At 34.5% G+C, this 21,284-nt stretch overlaps 1 protein-coding gene across 2 annotated transcripts in view; it reads right to left on the bottom strand.

Moving 5' to 3' along the window:
• The window catches only part of Cdh12 (cadherin 12), a 937,606-nt gene that overhangs the window by 254,753 nt on the left and 661,569 nt on the right, over nucleotides 1-21,284 (bottom strand). For both annotated transcript variants that reach the window (XM_040757653.1, XM_040757654.1), the window contains one exon: nucleotides 4,403-4,815. In XM_040757653.1, the coding sequence (XP_040613587.1) occupies nucleotides 4,403-4,633 (231 nt within the window). In that variant the 5' untranslated portion in view covers nucleotides 4,634-4,815. The remainder of the gene's footprint in view (nucleotides 1-4,402; nucleotides 4,816-21,284) is intronic.

The following is a 21,284-nucleotide window of genomic DNA, read 5'->3' as shown; positions in this document are numbered from 1 at the left end:
GTTTTCATCAGCAATAAATTTCTGTAATAGTATCCACCTGATGCAAAAAGAAACTTCTTAAAAGGAAGTGAAAGCAGCATTTATCTTTAGATATAAGGACACAGGATTAGAAAGTGGATAATAAAATTCATTTAAAAATTATGCTGGTTTTTAAAGAGGGAAGTAGTTGGTTATTCTTTAAAGTTCATGACATTTCCAGCTACAAGTCGTTACTTGGCTACATTTAAAGCACTGGCCATGAATTCCTTTCTATTGAAAGACCAAAAAAAAAAAAAAACAGATGATGGTTATATGCAAATTAAATATTTCCGGATTGTCCCACTGGAGATGCTTTGTAGTCATTGTTGTAGCCCACAGATATTATATCTTGGAAGAACTATTGAATGTTTTCTTCCCTTAGGAACTTGCATAGCATCTTCTGATACTATGGAAATGTGCATATATATATATATTTTTAAATAGAATTCTGAAGCATGGTTCTTAGAAACAGCACTAGGCTCCATGTTACAGAATTCTTTTAAAATATATTTATATGTATATATACATATAATTATAAATGAAGCATAATTATTTTAATAAACATGAGAGATTAAACTCTTGATTTTACAAAATCTGTAATTTATCTCTCCCTTTTCCTTTGTGTTTTCCTTTCTCTATTTTTAATGTCCTAGTTCCTGTTTTCTTTGCCATTTCCTCATTTATAGCACATATGACCTACAAGTCCTCCTCTCTAGAGATGCTTCTGTGTCCACCCCCACTTCACATACTCCTTGTTTTACTTACCCATGTTCTATGATTCCTCCAGGTTATATACACTTCTATATAAAGAATTAAACTCATGAAGGACACCTAAGAACAAACATGTTCTCCTTGTAATCCTGTCTGCGTTAACTTACTCTGTATAATATTTTTAGCTCTATCTATATAAAAATTACATTTTCATTACATCTGAATACAATTCCTTTGTGAATACATACCACATTTTCGTTATCTATTCATCAATTGAAGGTGGTTTTCATTTCATAGCCATCATGAATAAAGTCACAAACAACATGGGTGACAAGTGTCTCTATAGTAGGGTCTTTGGGGAATACGCTAAGGAGTTTTATAGCTAGGTAACAAGGTAGTTCTACTTTTAGCTTTTGATAAAGGCTCACTGATATTCACATTGGTTTCACCCATTTGCAATCTCCCCAACAGTGATGAAGAATTCACTTTTCTATACATCCTCACCAGCATTTATTGCCAGTTATTGGAAAATGTCCAATATACCCAAGTATTTTACACAGTCTCCTGGGGAAAAGGTTAATGTTTCTGTTCGTGTTGTGGTACACCTATGACTTTGTTAAGTCTTCAGTTTATATGAAATTCTATCCGTGCTAATATTCTAAGCATGATTCTTATGAGAACAATACTGCTTGCCTGTGCATCAAAATTGAACCTTTTCTATATTTCTGTAATTCCATACTTTTAAAACTTGGTTCACATTTCTGAAAGCTCTAAACTATGGCTCTCTAGGATCAAAATTGTCTTTGAAAACTCAAGGTTTACACGTACTCATTGTATTTTATATTTACTGGGAAAAAATCATCTTACAAGACTTATCTCAGGTTCTTTCACATCTATGAATACTTTCTTGAATTCCTCAATGTTCTGCTTATAATCACATCCTTTCCTATATCAATATGATCACTAAGAATATATCTTTTGTACTACTTATAGAAATTACTAAAATTTTGCACTTGAGAAAAATTTGTAGTACAATGGAACAGATTATTTGAATTAAAACATAAGCTTTCAAATATTCTGTCCATTCACAAATTTACATTATTTTTATCTTCTTGGTTTTCAAAATACAGATACTAATAAAATCCTTCATAATTCCATTTTGAAGGTTATACAAGTTTATCTAAAGCAATTAAAATGGTGCCCAAAGGAAGCATTTAATAAATTTTACCTATTATAATTGCAACCTGGGCACCTTCATATTTCCATTTAACCCACATGACTTAATACTGTGTCAAGTTATAATGCATTCTGTATTAAAAATATGTCAGAAAAAAGTGATGCATTTGAAAGCAGTCTACACAAGATTGAATTTTCTATATTTCATTTGGAAAATACAAATTGAAGAAATACTGTCAGCTGCAGTCCATCTCAATTATAAAAATTACAAGTCAATAATTTCTGTGAGATTAAATGTGCAGTGTTTTTTGGAGCATACACCAAGGCTATTTCAAAACAGATTTATAGGAATGCAGTTACTAATACTTATGCAAACCCAAGTAATTATGTGCTAATGTGTATATTTCAAAGGTTTTGTTCTTATTGTTTTCCTTTCATTTTGTTTATACTGTAAATGATATAGTCTTAAAATGTATTTTGCTAATAAAACTGATATCTATATTATATCATAGAAAGTAATCTTATATTTCACCTGGATATTTTATTAAATTAAAGCTATTTTGAGGGAAGGACTGCCATTATCATTGGTTATCCCTCTGTCTTATTGGAAAAGAAATAAACTAATATTCATTATAATCAATACCATAATATGATTTCCCTTGAATAGGTGCCAACCACAGTATCTTCTAACATTGGCATGTAAAACAAGCTATCTAAAATTAAAATAAAAAATTAGTAAAAAAGTAAAGTTGTGGGGGTTTGAGGAGGCAGAGGAGAAGGGGAGGGAGAGGGAGCTGGGCTTGACATGTGAAGTAAGTTGTTTCTCATTTGAATTTTAAAAAAGGAAAAAAAGTAAAGTTGTCCATACCAATGTTTATGGCATATAAACTATGCCAGTTTCTCAACTGACTAAATTATGAGAGACCATTTTGGAGTAAAGGTATGTTAAACTCAATATTTCACCAAAAAAAGCAGTTTCCAATTGAAGAAATCTGATAATTATGTTTTCTTTTTTATGTTCTTTCTAAAAAGAAACAATCCCAAATTTGAGGCTTGTTGACAGCAGTCAGTGGGCCACTCTCCATTGTATTTTTCAGCTTTACATTTTTTCCTTACTCCTGAATCCTGTATTGCCTGAACTAATTAACCTTTCTAAAAGCAGTCTCAATGCTTTTTCTAGAAAGAGAAGGTATGTAATATATTTATGTCTCTTTAAACATATGGATACAATGTCCTGAATTAATCTTTGTGCTGTCATAATTCTATTCCCAACTCCAGAATCATCAGCATAGAGTTAATTAAACTTTATTTTGTTTTATTGTGGAAAGGAAATATTGGCGACTGATGATTCATTATATTAGAAATGCATCCAGTATGAGAACCATGCATTCTTAGCACCTATCACAATGTAAAGTCACATACCTATAGACAATGGTTATATTTAGATGCAATAGATTAGATATTAGACATACTCCTTTTAAATCCAATTTACATGTGGTTTATTCTTCAGTCAATCAGATGAATTCCATACTGCCATTACAATTCCAAAGATGAAATTCTAAAATCTCAAGCAATAGTTTTCAAAATCAAAACCCTAGATCTATATCATTTGCATATTCTGGGAGGGGAAATTCTACTTGAACAAGGAAAATGCAAAAAAAAAAAGCAATCTTCACAATTTTTTAGTGTTTTTGTTTTATTACCTGCAGGTTGGATAACTAAATTCTATGTATCTGTGTCAAAAACTAAGAATATGATGCTCTATTGAATCCTTTGATATGAAATTTCAGGTGATGTCAGAAGGCATAAGCAGAGCTAAAATAATTGTCTGTGGAACAGAGTTTGAAGGACATACTCTTCTTATATTACCCCAAATTTCTAATTCTATTAAATAAATAAATAAGAGTGGCATGAAATAATCATAACCTAAACTATTTATGTTAACTGTTAGACTTATATGATAAGATTGAGGGATTGTATAACATCAGCATTGTGCTCTACACTCAGAAATTTCTGTATTCTAGAGTTACATCCTCAAAGGTGTCTGAGAGTTCCCTTGAGGCTAGTGCACTAGTGTAAGCACTAAGAGTAACCTGTTCTTCGGGCTTCAATGTCTTTCTGGCCATTCTTTCATGTTCTAATTTGTTGATAGGTTTTCAAATCTGAAATTAAACATTGATCAAATTTCACTATTTCTATACTTAGTAAAAATTATTTTATTGCTATTCTTTCAAATTTTGTTTATAGTTTTCTTTAAACTAAGCTCATGGCTTTCTATCAGCAGGATCTATTTACAATGTGGAAACTAGAAAATAGAAGCAAAGAGGGGGGGAAGGGATATTGCAAGGCTTACCAGGCTAGAGCCAGGAAGAGAAACCAAGCCTTATGGATTTCAATTACAGTGATCTAGTCATTGTTAACTCCTGTGCAAGACATCCATGCACAATACACAGTTCCCCATTCCTATCAAATGTTGTCAAAAGAAACACAGCGTTACCTTTCCCACATATTGAGGTTCGGAGCCCATGTATTCTTCCAGCACAAAGAACTGATTCCATACCCAGCCACGTTTAACCCGTTGGAAATGGGATCGTCTCCCTGGAAGGTGGATAACATTTTCTTTTGGTTCTGCAGCTAAAGTCTGTTGTGGCTGTGGCTGAAGTGGGGTTAGGAGACCTCCATCAAACAGGATCCACAGAAATAGGCATAAAGAGTTCCTTGTAAGCATTGGCAAAAACTTTCTCCCACAGTAGAGTAATAAATACTCCAATGCTTAATGTAGAGTCGTGGAATCCAGGGTTGAGGTGTCTATGGCTGTGACCACTGAGCTTGCCGTTTTACTGGATCGACTGTAATTCACACATTGATGCTCTGGAGGCCTCTGCTCTATTACATTCCATCTAAAGAGACCTACAAAAGAGATTAACAAACATACATGAAGTTTATGAAACTTTCCTAGAATCTATCATTACATCTACTATTGTTTTAAAAATTATTAATTTATGAAAGGTACATTTTCTTCAAACTGTTAGTTTTGATTAATTATATTAATTTTTATGCATACTTAGAAATTATCAGTGACAGCAAAGCAAATAGTATAGTATAAACAAGGATAACACATTTTTATTTAATGATCACCCTAATGAGAAAATAAATTAATATTATAAGAGCAAATTACTGAGTTAGAGTAGCATTTTAGTTCATCCTGCTTGGGTATCAGTTTTTCTATACAGTTATCCTGGGCATTTCAAGCATCTAAACTCTTCATTATAGCATTCAACAGACAATGGCATGTCCTCTCCCATCCCAGGTAATGCTAACAAAAGGGAACTTCAACTGTTCACAAAGATGTTCTGGTCAGAGCTAAATACACAAGGTTATGAACAAATACTTTGGATAAGAAAAAGAAAAGAAATTATTTTAATAATCCTTCTGAGGTTAGAAAGTTGAAAGGATCATAATATTGAGCTTGAGAATGGTCAAGTAAAAAAAGATATCATACAATAGAAATGACTAAGAGAAGGTAACATGTTACAAGATCTCTACATTTTATGTTTAAAAAGAAGATAGATTTCTCTATACTTTGTACATCAAAAACACTGAATGCGTGGGAAATTATTTTATATATGCTGTACATCTCGCAGGAAAAAGAAATGGCATTGTGTTGAATAAAAAGTCTACTAGGCATTTAAGTGAAAGGAGCTTGTAACATTTTCTCATTATAAGCATTTTAGGTGATAGGAAATGTTCAGTAAGTAAAATGTCCACTGCTCAAGAGTGAGGACCTGTGGCTATATCACTAAAACCCTCAGAAAAGTTATTGTGGCATTCTGTCCTGTCACCTCAGAGGAAAGTTGGCAGGCAGGCACATTCCAGGGGCTCTCTTAACAGAAAATGTAAACAAAATTGGAAGTCCTCGCCTTTGTGTATGTGCATACATACAAAACACACACACACACACACACACACACACACACAAACCCACATATACACTGCATCAAAAATAAAAAGAAATACAATGTGAATTTTAATATAATCATCTCTGCCTAGCAATAATGTATAAGCATTGGTATTAAGGAACACACAATCTTTGCCTTGGATTTAGAAATAGGAGGCAAATTAACAAAATATCAAATAAAAATACCAAAGTATATCAACGTGTAAATAGATATGGCTCATTCTGATGATAAGAGGTAAATGTATAGCAGCAGGCCTGCATTGTGAAAACTAAGTATTGGCTTAGCCAGGGTAATTTTATGTTATATTCTATATAACATAATATATATATATATAATATTGTGCAATGTGTGTATGTGTCTGTGTGTGAATACAGAAAGGCAATTTATCAGTCACGAAACTATAATTCAGCCCCCAAATTACTCAATTACAGATAATTAAGATATCACAGTATTTTAAGTACTATTCAGAAACATTCTAATTTAAACATTTGATGTGGGAACACATTACCATGAGTGGGATAAGACATGAGGTGGGCCGAGTACAAGACATCTCCTCTGGGTGTGCCCTATATGTGCACTCATGTAAGCAGAAATTGAAGCAGGATGTGATATTGTATGTAGTTTCTTTCAGATTTTGACCATTTCATCTGACAAATTAAAAATTATTAGTATCTTATCACCTCTTTCAATTCTGAACAGGATAATGCTTATACAGCACTAATTTATACTTTCATCATCCAATCCAACATGGCAGCCATCGGCAATAATTAGGATGTTTGTTTCAAATTTCCGAAGTAGTTATCAAAATGTGAACCCCTTTTAGCTTATATTTTTTTATTACTTCATACCAAAGATATCTACATATCTATGTTTATTACATGTTGACATGTGACCCTTATTTAAATAAATTGGTACATACATATGCATATATTTTTTGTTTACTTTTGCAGTTTGTTAATCTGAATACTAGAAAATTAAAATTAGGTACACAGCTCATATTTGTAGCTTATGTTATTTTCTGCTGCTGGATGGTCTACTTTAAATTAGCTTATTCAGAAACTATGATTCTACATAGTGACTATATTCTTAGCATCTAAAGTGAAATATATAGCAGGAATTACATCATATATATGATAATATTCATTAGAAGCTCAGAGAATATTGACTTCTAGTTTTTATTTGCTTGCAAAGCCTAAAAGGCATATTTCTCTTGCACATTTTCAAGTTTCATTTACTAAGGTAGGAAGTATTTCATAAGCCAACATGTTTGCAATTTTTGCCCTTTAAAGCAGAAAAAGAATGCTAAATATTGTCATAAGATTGAACTGAACTAGAGTCAAACAAAAGACCAGACTGTAGCACAGTGTTGTTCAACTCAGGCTCAACTGTCACTTGTTTTTTTAAGCCTTTACTAGATACATGTGTCGTCGTAATTTGCTCTTTTTTTCCAAACTTTTTTTGCAGTTGCCTCTTTCTCTTTCCCTCAATATGATTATCCCTACTTGTAGCCATCAGATTATCTTGTCTTTTCATCTTAAAGTAGAATGCTATAAAAATCTCACCCATAATTGACGGAATTCTAACTATTGGTGGTGGCTTTGTGAGAAGTGTCCTTTTGACTAGAATATTAACAAGCCTATTTTTCAAGGTCTTTGGGAAGATAAGGAAATGTAGGTGGTGAGACTGCAGATCTAAGTGTTCAGACACAAAATTACTGGTCCACTAATTTTGAATAAATTACTTCTTGAGAGATTATTGCAGTCTTTGAAAAACAGACTGGGTTCTATACAGTTCTTATTCTATTATCTCTAACAAGTTTTTACGTGGCGGTAGTCACCCATTTCATGGAAAAATGATGTAATCAAAAGTTAAAACTGTGTCCAGCATCAAAGAGTTAGACAACCATAAGCAGGATTTATTCAGGCAGGGGAACATTAGCATTCATACCCTTAAATATTATACAATATTGCTCAATTGTTAATTATTGAGAAAGCTGTTTTAAAAAGGAAAAGGTTAAACTCCTAGAAAAACAGAGAGTATTTCCTTAAAAGCATAATCAAATTATTTCCACAGAACTGAACATGCATTTCAGTATTGTACAACTTAAGTTTTCATGGTCGCTCTTTGCTCTCCTATGAAACACAGACATTCCAACCCCTGGCAGGTTAATATATACACTTTGAAGGAAAGAGATCTTGTATTCCCACCTTTCACCCTTGGGATGTGAGGAACATGCTTAATTCAAGGAAGTAGCAGAAAAATAATCACTATTTGACAGTAGTGTTGCATTCCCATGATTGGAAAACGGCTGCCAATTCTCAAATGTCTCCTAACAGCTCAGCTAATCAGCTCAGCAAGGTGTCAGAGGAGTGCTAAGTCCAGGAGTAAGTGTGGCACTGAGAAGGTAAGGTCATTTCCAGCTGTGCCTGGCTTCTTTGTAGCTAACCTGAAATGTGAAAGCAGTTCTGAGGTCAGAGATGTAAGCTCAGACCCTGCATGATCTCGCTAACAGCCGAAGCACTCAAGGATAACCTCTAGACTCAGAACCATTAAAAAATAAATAAATAGGTTAATTAAATAATTAGCTGGAAGATATGATTTGAAGGAAGACCCATTTGTGTTATGTCTTAAAAGAAGTTGTACCACAGTTTTGTGCTATGTAACTGTCAAACAGTTTGCACTGTAGAAATAATAGTACAACGTTTCTTCTATTTAGCCATTAACGTGTATGTATATGCAGTTGTTTTAAACTACCTTCCCTTAGAAAAAGTACATTCTGGGCTAATTTCATTGTTTTATCATTGTAATCTCCATCTGAAGTCTAAGTTTGCACAATTTCAAGAAGAAGGTGAACCTATGTTTTCAGTGTATGATGACACTTCCAGCAGCTTCTAGTCTTTGGTCACACACATGTCAAACATGGGTCTTTTAAAATAGATCACAGCAAAGAATTCAAGGAGAAGGTGGGAGTCTTTGTGTGTGTGTGTGTGTGTGTGTGTGTGTGTGTGTGTGTGTGTTTTTTGTGGAAGTTGCTTGCTTTTTTGTTTTGACTTTAGAAGACTTACAAACAACCTATGGTTGTATAAAACATAGCCTAATATAAGAACAAGCTATCAAGCAATTAACATGAGCATACTTGCCCCATGACCAAAGGAATTGTGATAAAAGTAATAGTCAGGTCTATTCTGTGCTGTCAAGTATTTTATGGAACCTTAAAGGAGACATAATTTTTATAAAAGGCATTGACACTAGTGTGTTTTATCTCATGTGCCATATGTCACATAAACTGTTTAAAGATGTATGTTCGTCCATTATTCTTAATCTTGTGTAGAGCCAGAGTGGCTTTAAGACTTTTGTGGCCTAGTATGAGTCGGGGGAGGCAAACATCACTTTTAGCAGAAGCAAGAATTGAAAAGCAGACATCACATGTCAGAAGAGTGGAGGCAGTGTATGAAAAATACACTGACAAAAGCACTTTCTCTGACTGTGTCTCCAGATCCCAGAGAGACACCAGCACTTATTTCCTGGATAAAGGAATGTCTTCCGACAAATTACATTGGAGAATGCTTCTCCCCAAGGTAGAATTTGTTAAAATCAGTTTGAAAAAATATTGTAGATTATTTGTAGCACTTCAATACTGCCCATCACTGGATGATTATTCAATGATGTATAATACAAATATTAATAGCTTGTAGTTTATGTTAACTAAGTAGTCTGTGGAGTTATCTCTGAGGAACTTAAAATGACATATAAGGAATAAAAGGTTTTAACTCTTCTTGTGGTAAATGTCTTTTTAATTTATAATAGTAGCTGGAAGTAAATGTTACTAAAAATAACAGAAAAATTGAGCTATAACTTCCCCTTTGTCAAAATCTGGCAAGAAAACTGTTACAATCCTGAAATTATTAAGATGCCAACTATATAATCAGTTTATTTCATGATATTTTTGTCTTAAAATATAATATAAAAATGTGATTTAATTTTGTAATTTATATCATTTGGATCTTCTTTTATTCAGGTTTAAATATAAACAATAACTTTTAAGGATCTAGGAAGATCCTATAATTCAGACGTGTAACAAATAGAAAATACTGTTTGAAGACTTTATTGTATATTTATAGAAAGTTTTCTATACATTCCAACATTAATTTTGCACTTGGGTTAAGTTAAAAAAGACACAGTACTCTATAGGGCTTGAGTCAATCCATATTAGAAGGAAATTCTGTGAGATCCATGTGATAGCAAAACCCTACATCTTGTGTTTTAAGAACAGAAGTGGATACAGGGTATAGCTAATTTTTATTTTAATTTGCTAGGACTAATTTGTCTAGAAGAGTAGTAAAGCATGCCTGTTTGAGTTTCCGGTCCTCTACCCAGAAAACATTTTTATAGACTAGAATAAAATATGATGCAAGGAAGAAGCTTGCTTGAGCAGACAGCCATCACTCTATAGCATGAGCTGTATAAAGAGAACTTCTCTGCTTCCCAATGTCATATGGGACTGGAACATTTAAAACTGTGAGTTAATTATAGTTCCTTTATCTGGAATTATATTATTATATTCAATAACTTAAACATGTCCACTCTGCTTGTTCACTTTTCTAGGACACAAACACCATCTTTATTTGATTTTATTCTCTCTTTCTTCTTTCTTTCTTTCTTTCATTCATTCATTCATTCATTCTATCTCATCTATCATCTATCATCTATCATCTATTGGTTTTTTGACACAGGGTGTCTCTGTATAGCCTTGGCTTACTGGAAATTATTCAGTCCAACTTTATTCTGGAAGGACATTTTTATTCCTCGCAGAAAACCAGAAGTGTTGCTTAATAAATCATGCTGTAGATAAAAGCCAGAGTTAGACTTAAATTACTTAGAATGTCAGAGTCATGATTTGTGTCAGACTGGGTAGCTAGAACTTACAATAAGTGATACCAGACTCAAGATGCCCACAGCTTTCTCTGTTGAAGGGAAGCTAAGAGAGAGGGAGATCTTTTGAATGTGTAGGTGAATATTTCTTAGTCTGTGTTTGAGTGATGTCATTCTGTGTGTTGGTATGCAGAGATATACCTTGGGCTCCATCTACATTCAAGGCAGACCTTATAGTAGACTTGCTTGTGTTGTGTATTGATAATAAAAATTTGCTGTTTCACTTCCCTGATAAAATCAAACTTGTCACCTTTGGAAGCACACAAATCTGCTACTCAGAGAAACAATCACTGGGACCAGTGGGGTTAGGGTGTGGAGGAGATGAGGTGTGTATAAAATATACAGGAAATTGGTGTGTGCTTGTTACTTGATCCAGGACTTGATGTTTCTTTCAGGAAGTTCCATGTTCAGAAAAGTCCAGCCACTATCAGGTGGCTACACATCTGAAAAATATCCTCATCTGAATTAGCTTTCAAAAGTCACTAGAAGTGAAACACAGGTTCTAGTACAAGTTACGTTTATCGGTAATTCATTCCTATGTGAGAGCTAAAAATTCCTTCCAACACTATTCTATGAAAAAGGTGTCACATTACCTGTTTTTCCCCCTAGAGGAATGAATTACTCTGCATTTTGGCCTCCAAAGGGTGCATCTAGACAACAATATAGAGAAATTTAACTCTGCTTAAAATAAATAAATAAATAAATAAATAAATAAATAAGGAACAAAACCTGAGTCAAAGTGAATCTTCCCTCTCATGTTATTTTATTATCTGTCACATCAGTGGACAGACAATAACTGACGCAGACAGTAAGTCAACATCTGTTGCCTCTTTTAAATAAAACTAAGGTATTTGTATGCACTGATGACTTTCATGACGACAATTCATGAAGTCTACTGTTTCTAATTTTATTCCACATTTGTTCAGGAAGCAAAACAATGCCAAATGCCTGAGATTTTACTGAAATGAAAATGAGTGCTGTTGGTTTTTCTTAGAAGCAAGTAAGAAAACATATGAAGAAAATATGAAGTCTAACATGGGCACATTACCAATTCTAAGGAACAACAAGATAAATAAATTTTAAGCATAAAATTGAGCCATATCACCATTGTATTATTTGATCATGTTTAATACTAATATAACATCAAAAGTCATCCCCTGTAAGATTAATGGAAAACTAATGCTAGTACTAAAATATATTTTAAACAAACTTCATTTAGCAAATAATTCCTTAAATGTTGAAACATTTTCTTGAGTGTGACTTGACAGATGACATTTAAGAAACATTTTAAGCTGGGCCGTGGTGGCGCACACCTTTAATCCCAGCACTCAGGAGGCAGAGGCAGGCGGATCTCTGTGAGTTCGAGGCCAGGCTGGACCGACAGCCTCCAAAACAATACAGAGAAACCCTGTGTCATAAAACCAAAAAAAAAAAAAAAAAAAGAAGAAGAAGAAGCATTTTAAGAATTTGCTGAGAAATAGGTGACAGTTTTTCATCTATGTCAACCAACCAACCCAGAAAAATAAAGAAACAATCTATATTTTAAACAGGAAATAAGGAATTAAAGTCAAAGTAGACATGTTTTATAATGCAACTTTAGTATAGGGAATTAGTGATGAATTCACTATCTCAAAGGCACGGAATCTACATATGGAAGCTTGCATGGATGAGGCAATACCTGTCTAAAAGAGAAGACTTCATGCTACCTGGGAAGTGGATGGGGGGTTACAATGGAGGGTCAGTGGAGGACATGGGAGGTTGGGAGGGAGACAGAACTGGAATTGGTATGTAAAACAAGATTGTTTTAAATTTAAATAAAAATTTATTTTATCACAGAGTTTAGGATTTTAAATTGGACTCCAATTTTTCATCTGGAAAATAAGGAACAATGTTCCAGCAGAAAAATCTGACACATTCTAATAAGAAGCCAGATAGTAGGCAGTGAGAGAGCTGGTAGGAACCATAGGAATGTAAGCTTAGACCTAAGTACAGTTATAACAGCATGACCAAGACTGTGAGAGAGGTCTACACATAATATGGGACTCTTCAGCAATTACTGATTTAAGTTTTTAAGGGCCATAGGTAGCTCTCATAGGGCTACAAGCTTACCTTAATAAATGACGTAAAATTTTCTACTATTAGACTGAGATACAAAACTATTTTTGGAATTTTATAAAATAAGAAATTTGTCTTCTTAAATTGTATATTTCTTAATCTTTTCTTGAAAGAAATCACCTGAATATCAAACCCTAAGTGCAGAGTAGTCTTTTGTGTGATTTATTGGTAAGATGCTGAGAGATACATTCAGGACTAGATGTAGACATCAGTGATGATTTGTGACTATTAGACAGTGGCAGAAAAGGAAGAAAAGTTTCTAAGGAGAAATCCCTGAATAATCACTAAATATTCACTCTTTAATAATCCCAGACAGTTGGGAAATCAAACAAGACTCACAACACACTTTTTCTTGCAAATTGAAGTTTCTTTAGGGTAGACCCTTCATGTGTCAACTTCAACTTCACATGTAATTTCCCGAAGTGATTATACTATCCTCTCCAAAGTGTTAACTGTATCTATCTTGTCACTGACTTCTCTGTGGCTCTCTATTGAGATATATTACAGTTTAATGCATAATATCCATATTCAAATAATAAGTTTCTATTATACAGTATTGATTTCAACATATCTGTATGGTATTGCCTTTGTTTTTCATATTCTATAGGGGAAGGAGAAATTATAAATGCTTCCTTATGTTGTGAAATACTTATAAATTCTTCCCTGATTAATAGATGAATGTTGTTACTGTTAATGGGGGTTCATTAGAAGAGAAGTTTGACATATTCTCTCTGTCTCTTCTCCCTCCCTCCCTACACACACACACACACATACACACACACACACACACACACACACACACACACACTCGTTTTAACTTTCTACTATGGAAACAAGTTCCTTAGGATATGACGCATAATGTCCCTTGTTCATGCCCTTTGGTTCACAGCAGGAAAAAATGTAGTCAGTCACATTTCTGAGTGAAGAATAGATACAAAGAGGCACCTACATCATCAAGGATGCTGAGAAAATGATCCCATTGTGACTTTCACAGGATCTTTGCTCTCTTGGCAAATGAATATAGATGCTTGCTCCTTCTTCCATACAAAATGACAGCAAGTGGGTGACAATGTAAAGAAAACAAAAAGCCATACATCTATGATAGCATCTATGATCAGAACTTGAGGTGTCCTGCCTCCTGGAAGTAGATCTAACAATCATTCTTATTTATTCATTTATTTATTTGTTATTGTTTTTTCTTCTTGCTTCCTCTTTCTCTCTCCCTAAGGAGTTGTGATATTGTGTAAGCAGGTGAAATATGTGTTGTTTTTGAATGATGCTCATAGCTTTCATTCTTAGAGTGAAAAGACCAAAACAAAGAGGAGAGAAATGAATTTCACACCTGTGCAGCTGCTCCTCAATCAGCTTTACTCGGATGATACATAAACCACCCTCTCTTTTCTGCTGTGAGAAGTAAATGAATATTGACTTGGACAGATGCTAAGCCTCTCTTTAGTTTCATAAATTGCATTGTATTCCCTCTCTTTTGCCAGGAGGATCTTTACCAATTCTTATGCAATTAATCATTTATTGCTTTACTAAACAGCTAATAAAATCCAAGTGCAAGACTCCTTTCCAGATTAATATGTCTTCTCATGAAATCCACATAATTCCATGCCTTCAAAAATTGTTCTTTATTGAAGATTTTATTTTTTAAAGACAAAAGGCTTTGCACAGTGTATCTACTTCTCAACAATATGCGGAAAATTGTATTTCCTCTTTAGCTCTTAAGAGTGACCCTATAGTGAATGCTTTTTAATGTAACATCAATGACATAGAAGTATATGAATTAATGATACTGCATAATTAAAGAAAGGATGTAGGGCACATCCAAGTTTCAATTCAGATTTTTGACAAAAGACATAAATTTGTCAAGTATTACACTTTGCATCTGGATGTTTTAGAAGTAAATTCAATAGTGCATTTGGACCAGTAACCCTCATTGATGTTAAACCTACTGAGAGGCAGTCCCTAACGAGGCTGCATTTTTGTTGAATTTATAATGGGAAGCTAGAAGAAAATTTAATAGCAAATGTAATGCATTAAATATTGAGTAGTGAATCAATCAACTATAAATCTTCTCAAGCAAACAGATTTCACACCTATACTGTGCTGTGTATGGCACGAGATGTACATTTATCTTTTATACTTACATAAAAAGTATTAAAGCAATGAGTTTCAATGTAAGCATTGCTTGGGTACCTTTTGTGTGTTTGGTTTTTTTTTATCATTTTTTATTTTAATTTTAAATAGCTTGTTTTACATGTCAATCCCAGTTCCCTCTCCCTCCCCTCTTCCCGCACTCCCCTTCCCCCCCTCCCTCCCACCCTATTGCCAAATCCTTCCACATAGGGGATATCTAGAGTCTGTCATTTTACTCTTGGTAGGGTCAAGGCACTCCCCTAAGAGTCCAGGCTGAGAGAGCATCTCTCTTTGTGCTATAGGCACATGAAGACAGTTTGTATACCAGGGATAGACACTGATCCACAGCTCAGGGCCCCATAGGTTGCCCAGGCCTTCTCACTGACACTGACATTTGGGGGGTCGAGATCAGTCCCATGCTGGCCTCCCCACTGTCGGTCTGGGGTCCAAGAGCTCTCCCCCTGTTCAGATCAGCTGTCTCTGCTGGTTTGGCCAGCCCATTCTTTGCCAATTTGCTCATCACTCCTCTCTCTGTCACTGGGTTCCTTGGGTTCAGTTCAGTGATTAGTTGTGTGTTTGCCTCTGCTTCCATCAGTCACAGGATGAAGGCTCCCGGATGGTTATAGACATCAAGTTCATTATAAGGAATGGGCATTCAAGGTGGTCCCTCCACTATTGCTTAGCTTGCCAATTGATGTTATACCTTTAGATCACTCGAGGTCACTCTGGTGCCTGATCTGTCTTCGATCCTATGATTCCCTCTTCCCCCTATTCTACCCCCACCCCCTCAACTTCCTGTTCCCCCATGACCAACTCCCTTCCTCTTTACCAGCTCTATTCTTCCCAGGTCCCACTCCCCCCCACCCTTTGCCGTGTTCCCCATCCATTCAGAGGATCTTGTCTCCATCCTCTTCTCTTGGGTACTATGCATATATGCATATCTTTTAGGTTCTTTCCTGTTTCCCAGACTCTCTATCTGTGGAAGTGCAGACTGGCATTATCCTGATCCATATCTAAAATCCATATATGAGTGAGTACATACCATGTTTGTCTTTTGAAAAAGAATCTTGCCTGTAATTCTACACCTAGATCAGGCATGCCTTGAGGACATAGAAATTACCCTGCTTCTTCACAGCAAGGGCTGGCATCACAGTCTTGTGCACACAATCCCACAGAAGGAATTTAATTTTTATGTAATTGAATGTTACTGTAATTTGCAATTACCTGTGGGGTATATACTAATTTGTTAGCACTTCCACAAGAAAGGTTGAGAAACTCGTTATTTAAAACAATGTAAATATATTGTTTCATATGCCTGGTGACTAGACTCTGAAATTATAATGTTGCCAGTGTTAATTTCTTCTGTAAGCTGTTACAAAGGGTCACTTCCATGGCTTTCTCCAGCTTCTCAAAGCCTCAGGCATTCCATAGTTCCAAATGTCTCTAAGAAACAGCAATAGATCCTGCTGAATCTGATTTATTCTGACTTATATAAAAAAAAACATACCCACATTAGTTGGAATAGAACCAATTTCAATATTACATTTCATTTTGTCTACATCTATGAATATCTTATGGCCAGAGAATGTCATATACAAGAGAAATAGGTGATATCAATATGTTGTGGTAAGCAGATAAGTTACTTAATCAACCCTTCAGTTTGTGAGTGTCTATCTATCTATCTTTTACCTATCATCTATTTCACTCTCATTCATCATATCTTTACCTATATATCATCTACATATTTATCATCTATATCTATCATCTATCTGCACACTAACCCACATATATAAATATGCATATACATACATACCTTTTATACATACACACATATATGCATATACTTAAATATATCCATATCTATATACACATACACACATTTTCTTCCTAATGCTATAGCACCTTAAGATAATATACTGCTGGTAGGCTATATTGTGAATGGTTTACCCAAGTTGTTATATGTATATATATTATGAATACTATTTCCAGGTTGCTATACATGTATATATAATAGTTGTAATATGACATCAGGGAACTATTTTTAACAGTAAATTTATTATTGTTTTCTTAAAGATTCCATGTCTCACACCTGTTTGCTATTTCTACCCTCTGTTAAGGTCATTTACATTTGGAATGTATTTGTCTTCAAAGAGTGAAGTACAGTTTTGGCTTTATTTCTTAAGCAGACAGGACATATTTCCATCTCCATTTCCACAATCAGTATATGTAATGATCTCAAATAGTATGAGGACATGTGTGCCAGTCTTCTCTGATTTATAAAATACATGCTTTCTCTCATGTTGTTAGTTATTCGCTGGGGAAAATTAAAGCTATTGGGCACAGTTATTTATAAACCAAATCTACTGAACTGAATGAATGCAAGCATGATGCTGTCTTCACGATCCCTAAAATTCCATGCCTCCACTGCTTCTAGCTTACAAAATAAAAACAAAACAAAGAAAAAACAAAGCAAAACAATAAAAATGGTCAAGATCTCATAATGGTCTCCAAAAATAAAAATAAAAATTCGTTTGAGAATTTATAGGAATTAATTTGTCCAACGGGTAATTAATTACATTTTATTGTGCTCACATATCTCTTTCTTATCTCATCCAGGTATTTCACCGTGGGTCCCAGTCTGCTAGTAAAGAAAGGAATCCTGTACACTTAATAAAAGAAATACAAAGCGGAAGTTAGTGTAGCGTATTATAAATATAGCAGGCAATAAGACACAAGATAAAATTAAGGAGGCTTTTGTTGCTTGGTCATTTTTAATCTGCCTTCTCTTTCTTCTGAACATCTATATTGGTTTAGTGTCTCAGAAGAACTCATTTTCTTAAGCTTCCAGTTTTATACAAGTAAAATCTAAGTGCTAAGATGGCAAATTCATGGTACAAAAGCTGTAGCACTAAGATTCTACATACTAAAATATTTTTTCATTTTAGAGGTTCATGAATTCCTGCAAATTGCCATGCATTTGTCCATTTTCAATATAAAATACCTCCACCATGTGAAACAATGAAGTAAACATCTGGTTACCTTTGTAAACATTGTAAAATACACTTAAATTTTAATTTTAAAATATTAATGAGTGTGTTTGTGTAACACTGTGGCATGTGTGTTTGTGGCTCATGTATATGTGTGTGCACATTTGTGGCACAGTGTTTGTGTGTGTGACACAGTGTATTGTGGTACATGTGTATGTGCATGTGTGTGTGTGGCATTGTGTGTGGTGTGCGTATGACACTGTGTTTGTGTATGTGTGTGTGTCACTGTGTGTGTGTGAGTGGCATAGTCTGCGTTCGTGTATGTTTGTGTGACATAGTTGTATGTGGGGGCACAATGTGTGTGTGTATGTGTGTGTGTGTGTATGCGTGCGCGCACGTGTGTGTGTGTGAAGTCAGAAGACAATTATGTGTACTCAGTTCTCTTTCCATCCTTTCATAGGCTTCAGGATTGAACCTAGTTCTTCAAACTTTGCTCAAGAGGGTTAACCTGTTGAGCCATGCCTTAGGCCAAAAAGTGTATAAAAGTCTTGATACATGACAAATAATATGCTTATTTATAAAAACAAGAAAGGAAAGAAGAGAATAAAGGAATAAACAAAAGCATCAAATGTGCCAGATTTCATTTAAAACACTTCTGCACTGAAGCTTGTTCTGAATCCTTGGGAGAAACAGATGCAGATTCTTGGCATAGTAATGGCATGTAGCAAAGGCAAAGGGGATATAGGTGTGCATGTTTAAAGCTTTGTAATCTATCCAATAATGGATTAGATTTCCACATAGCAACAAGAATAGACCTTAAAAATGTAAATTTTGGAAACATAAAAATCATGGCACAAGTGAAATCTTGAACAGGATTGTTTCAACAATTTAAGAATAATGTCTTATCCCTACCAGATTTTACAACCATCATCAAAGGGAAGGATATAGAGAATGGATTTTATGAACACATACATTTGAATGACTGTTTGTAGTTTTGTAGATACATGGAAAGAAACAAGGAGGAATTAACTTTAAAGTACTAACTGATAAGAACTGTGGTTTTGCAGTGATGTTCTTGGCAATGACGTGAGTTACAATATCCATTCATGTTTGTACTGCTGGTATCTAACAGAGGCAAGCACTAAGTAGTACAGTAATCATGAAAATGTATCCTATAGTCTAACAACTGCAATCACAGTGATTTGATTGTTATGGAAATGGAATCTTGAGATTGCATAAAATAAGAAATCATAGCCAGGCATTGGCGGCACACACAATCTCTGTGATTTTGATGCCATCTTGGTCTAAAATCCTAGTCTAATACAGCCAGAGATACACAAAGAACCCCTGTTTTGAAAACAAAAGAATAAGAGAGAGAGACAGAGACAGAGAGAGGGAGAGAGGAGAGGAGAGGAGAGGGGACGGGAATGGAGGGGAGGGGAGGAGAGGAGAGGAAAGGAGAGGAGGATGGGCTATAGAAGATTTGTATGTAATAATATGTCCAGGTCCCATTATGGCTTGTAATGAATTTTGATGGGATTGAGATCACACATCATTATCTTTTGAACAGCTGTGAAATAAAAATAAATGTTTATTATAGTTGTAAGTCACTAAATTTAGTTTAAATTGATTACCTATTGTACAATAATTTTTTATTTGAAAATATAAAGTTACAATGAAATCTATAAATTTTACCAATAATTAATGAAATATATATTGAGGTAAGCCTATAAACTAAAAAAATAATTCTTATTGTATTTGGCAGAGAAACAGCCCATTTGATAGCATTAATTCACATTATCGTCTATGATGTTAGAAATTGAGGGTAGGCAACTTTCCTTACATCTCCTGTGTGGCTTCTTGTCTTCCCACAAACAAGACGCCAAATATGTTTTGGCTCTGTGATTATAGAAGACAAAAGAATGTTATATCACAAAAAAATGAAGTGAGTATCTTTCAGTTCTGAGAAACAATGATAGAACCTCCTTCCACAGCAAAGGCCAAGCAGACTTAGGACTTGTCAAAGTGATTCAGATTTTCTAAGCTCACAGGTCCCCTCCTGTGAGGTAACTCATCCCAAGTGTGGATGCCACTTCATCATTTTCACATCATCTGTGGCATTTAAAGCTCAAAGAACAAGCACAAGAAAATGCTGATACTTGGCTTCCTGCTGTCACTCTGAAAAATGCAGTGTGTTCGAGTTGACCTGTGAATCTCAGGCTTTTTCTTCCAGCACATAAACTAGCAGACTTATTTGTGAGTCTACAAGAAGGTTAAAACCTTACTCATCTCGTAGTTCTTCACATTAATCAAGTAGAAACAGATATGTTCTCAACTCCTGTCTATTTTTAATCATGTGAAACCATACCAAGATAACTATATTTTATTTATGGAAGACATAAAAGATGTTACACACATTGTATAAAATATACAGGTTACAAAACTTCATTCTGTGATGACATCAGCTTGTCAAGAAAGTTAAATTGGTGTAAGCTAATCAGGAGGAAAACATAACAATGCATTTCATGCCGTTTCTTTGTTGCACAAGGCACTGAAGAAGGGAATGAACACTCAAGTAACAAATGAGAGTTACCTGCTTATGTAAAAGATTAGAGAAAGAGAAGTGAATTGTAAAAATGTACAGGAAAAACTGTACACTAAAAAGGCAAATGAGATATGGAGCACACTTGTAGGAAGATGATGTAGTTTAATAAATACAATTGGCTAGAATAGACCTCACTCATCATCAAATCCAGATCCTTTATGATCTGAGGCAAAAAGGAAATTATCTATATGCGAACATTATCTTCTTCTTATGTAAATAAGATGACAACATATGAACTTGTGTCTGTTCATTTTATTCATGAATTTTAACTAGTTCTTGGAGAGTTTCATACAATGAGTTTTGATCATATACACCCTCTTCTCAGATCCACCCCTTATTTCCAACATATTCAACTCAGTTCCTCTTCTTTTTATCACATTGTGTCCAATTTGTGTTGCCCTTATATGCCCTTGTAGGAATGACCTTCTACAGCAAAATGTTCACAAGGCCTCATCCTTAAAGAAAACAAACCCCTTCTCTGTCACCACCAGCATCTATCAATTGCTGTGAGTCCTTAGATTCAGGTGGGACTTCATACCTACCTCTCCTCTACATACTGAGATTTCTTTTTTGTATTTATGTCCTCATTGTTCTTCTTCTTCTTTCTTATTTTTCTTATTTGATATGGTTAATATGTCA

This window comes from Mesocricetus auratus, unplaced genomic scaffold (genome assembly GCF_017639785.1).
Source record: "Mesocricetus auratus isolate SY011 unplaced genomic scaffold, BCM_Maur_2.0 Super-Scaffold_100015, whole genome shotgun sequence".
Taxonomy (NCBI): domain Eukaryota; kingdom Metazoa; phylum Chordata; class Mammalia; order Rodentia; family Cricetidae; genus Mesocricetus; species Mesocricetus auratus.
The sequence above is the reverse complement of the archived record's forward strand: the minus strand, read 5'-3'. Positions and strand labels throughout refer to the sequence as shown.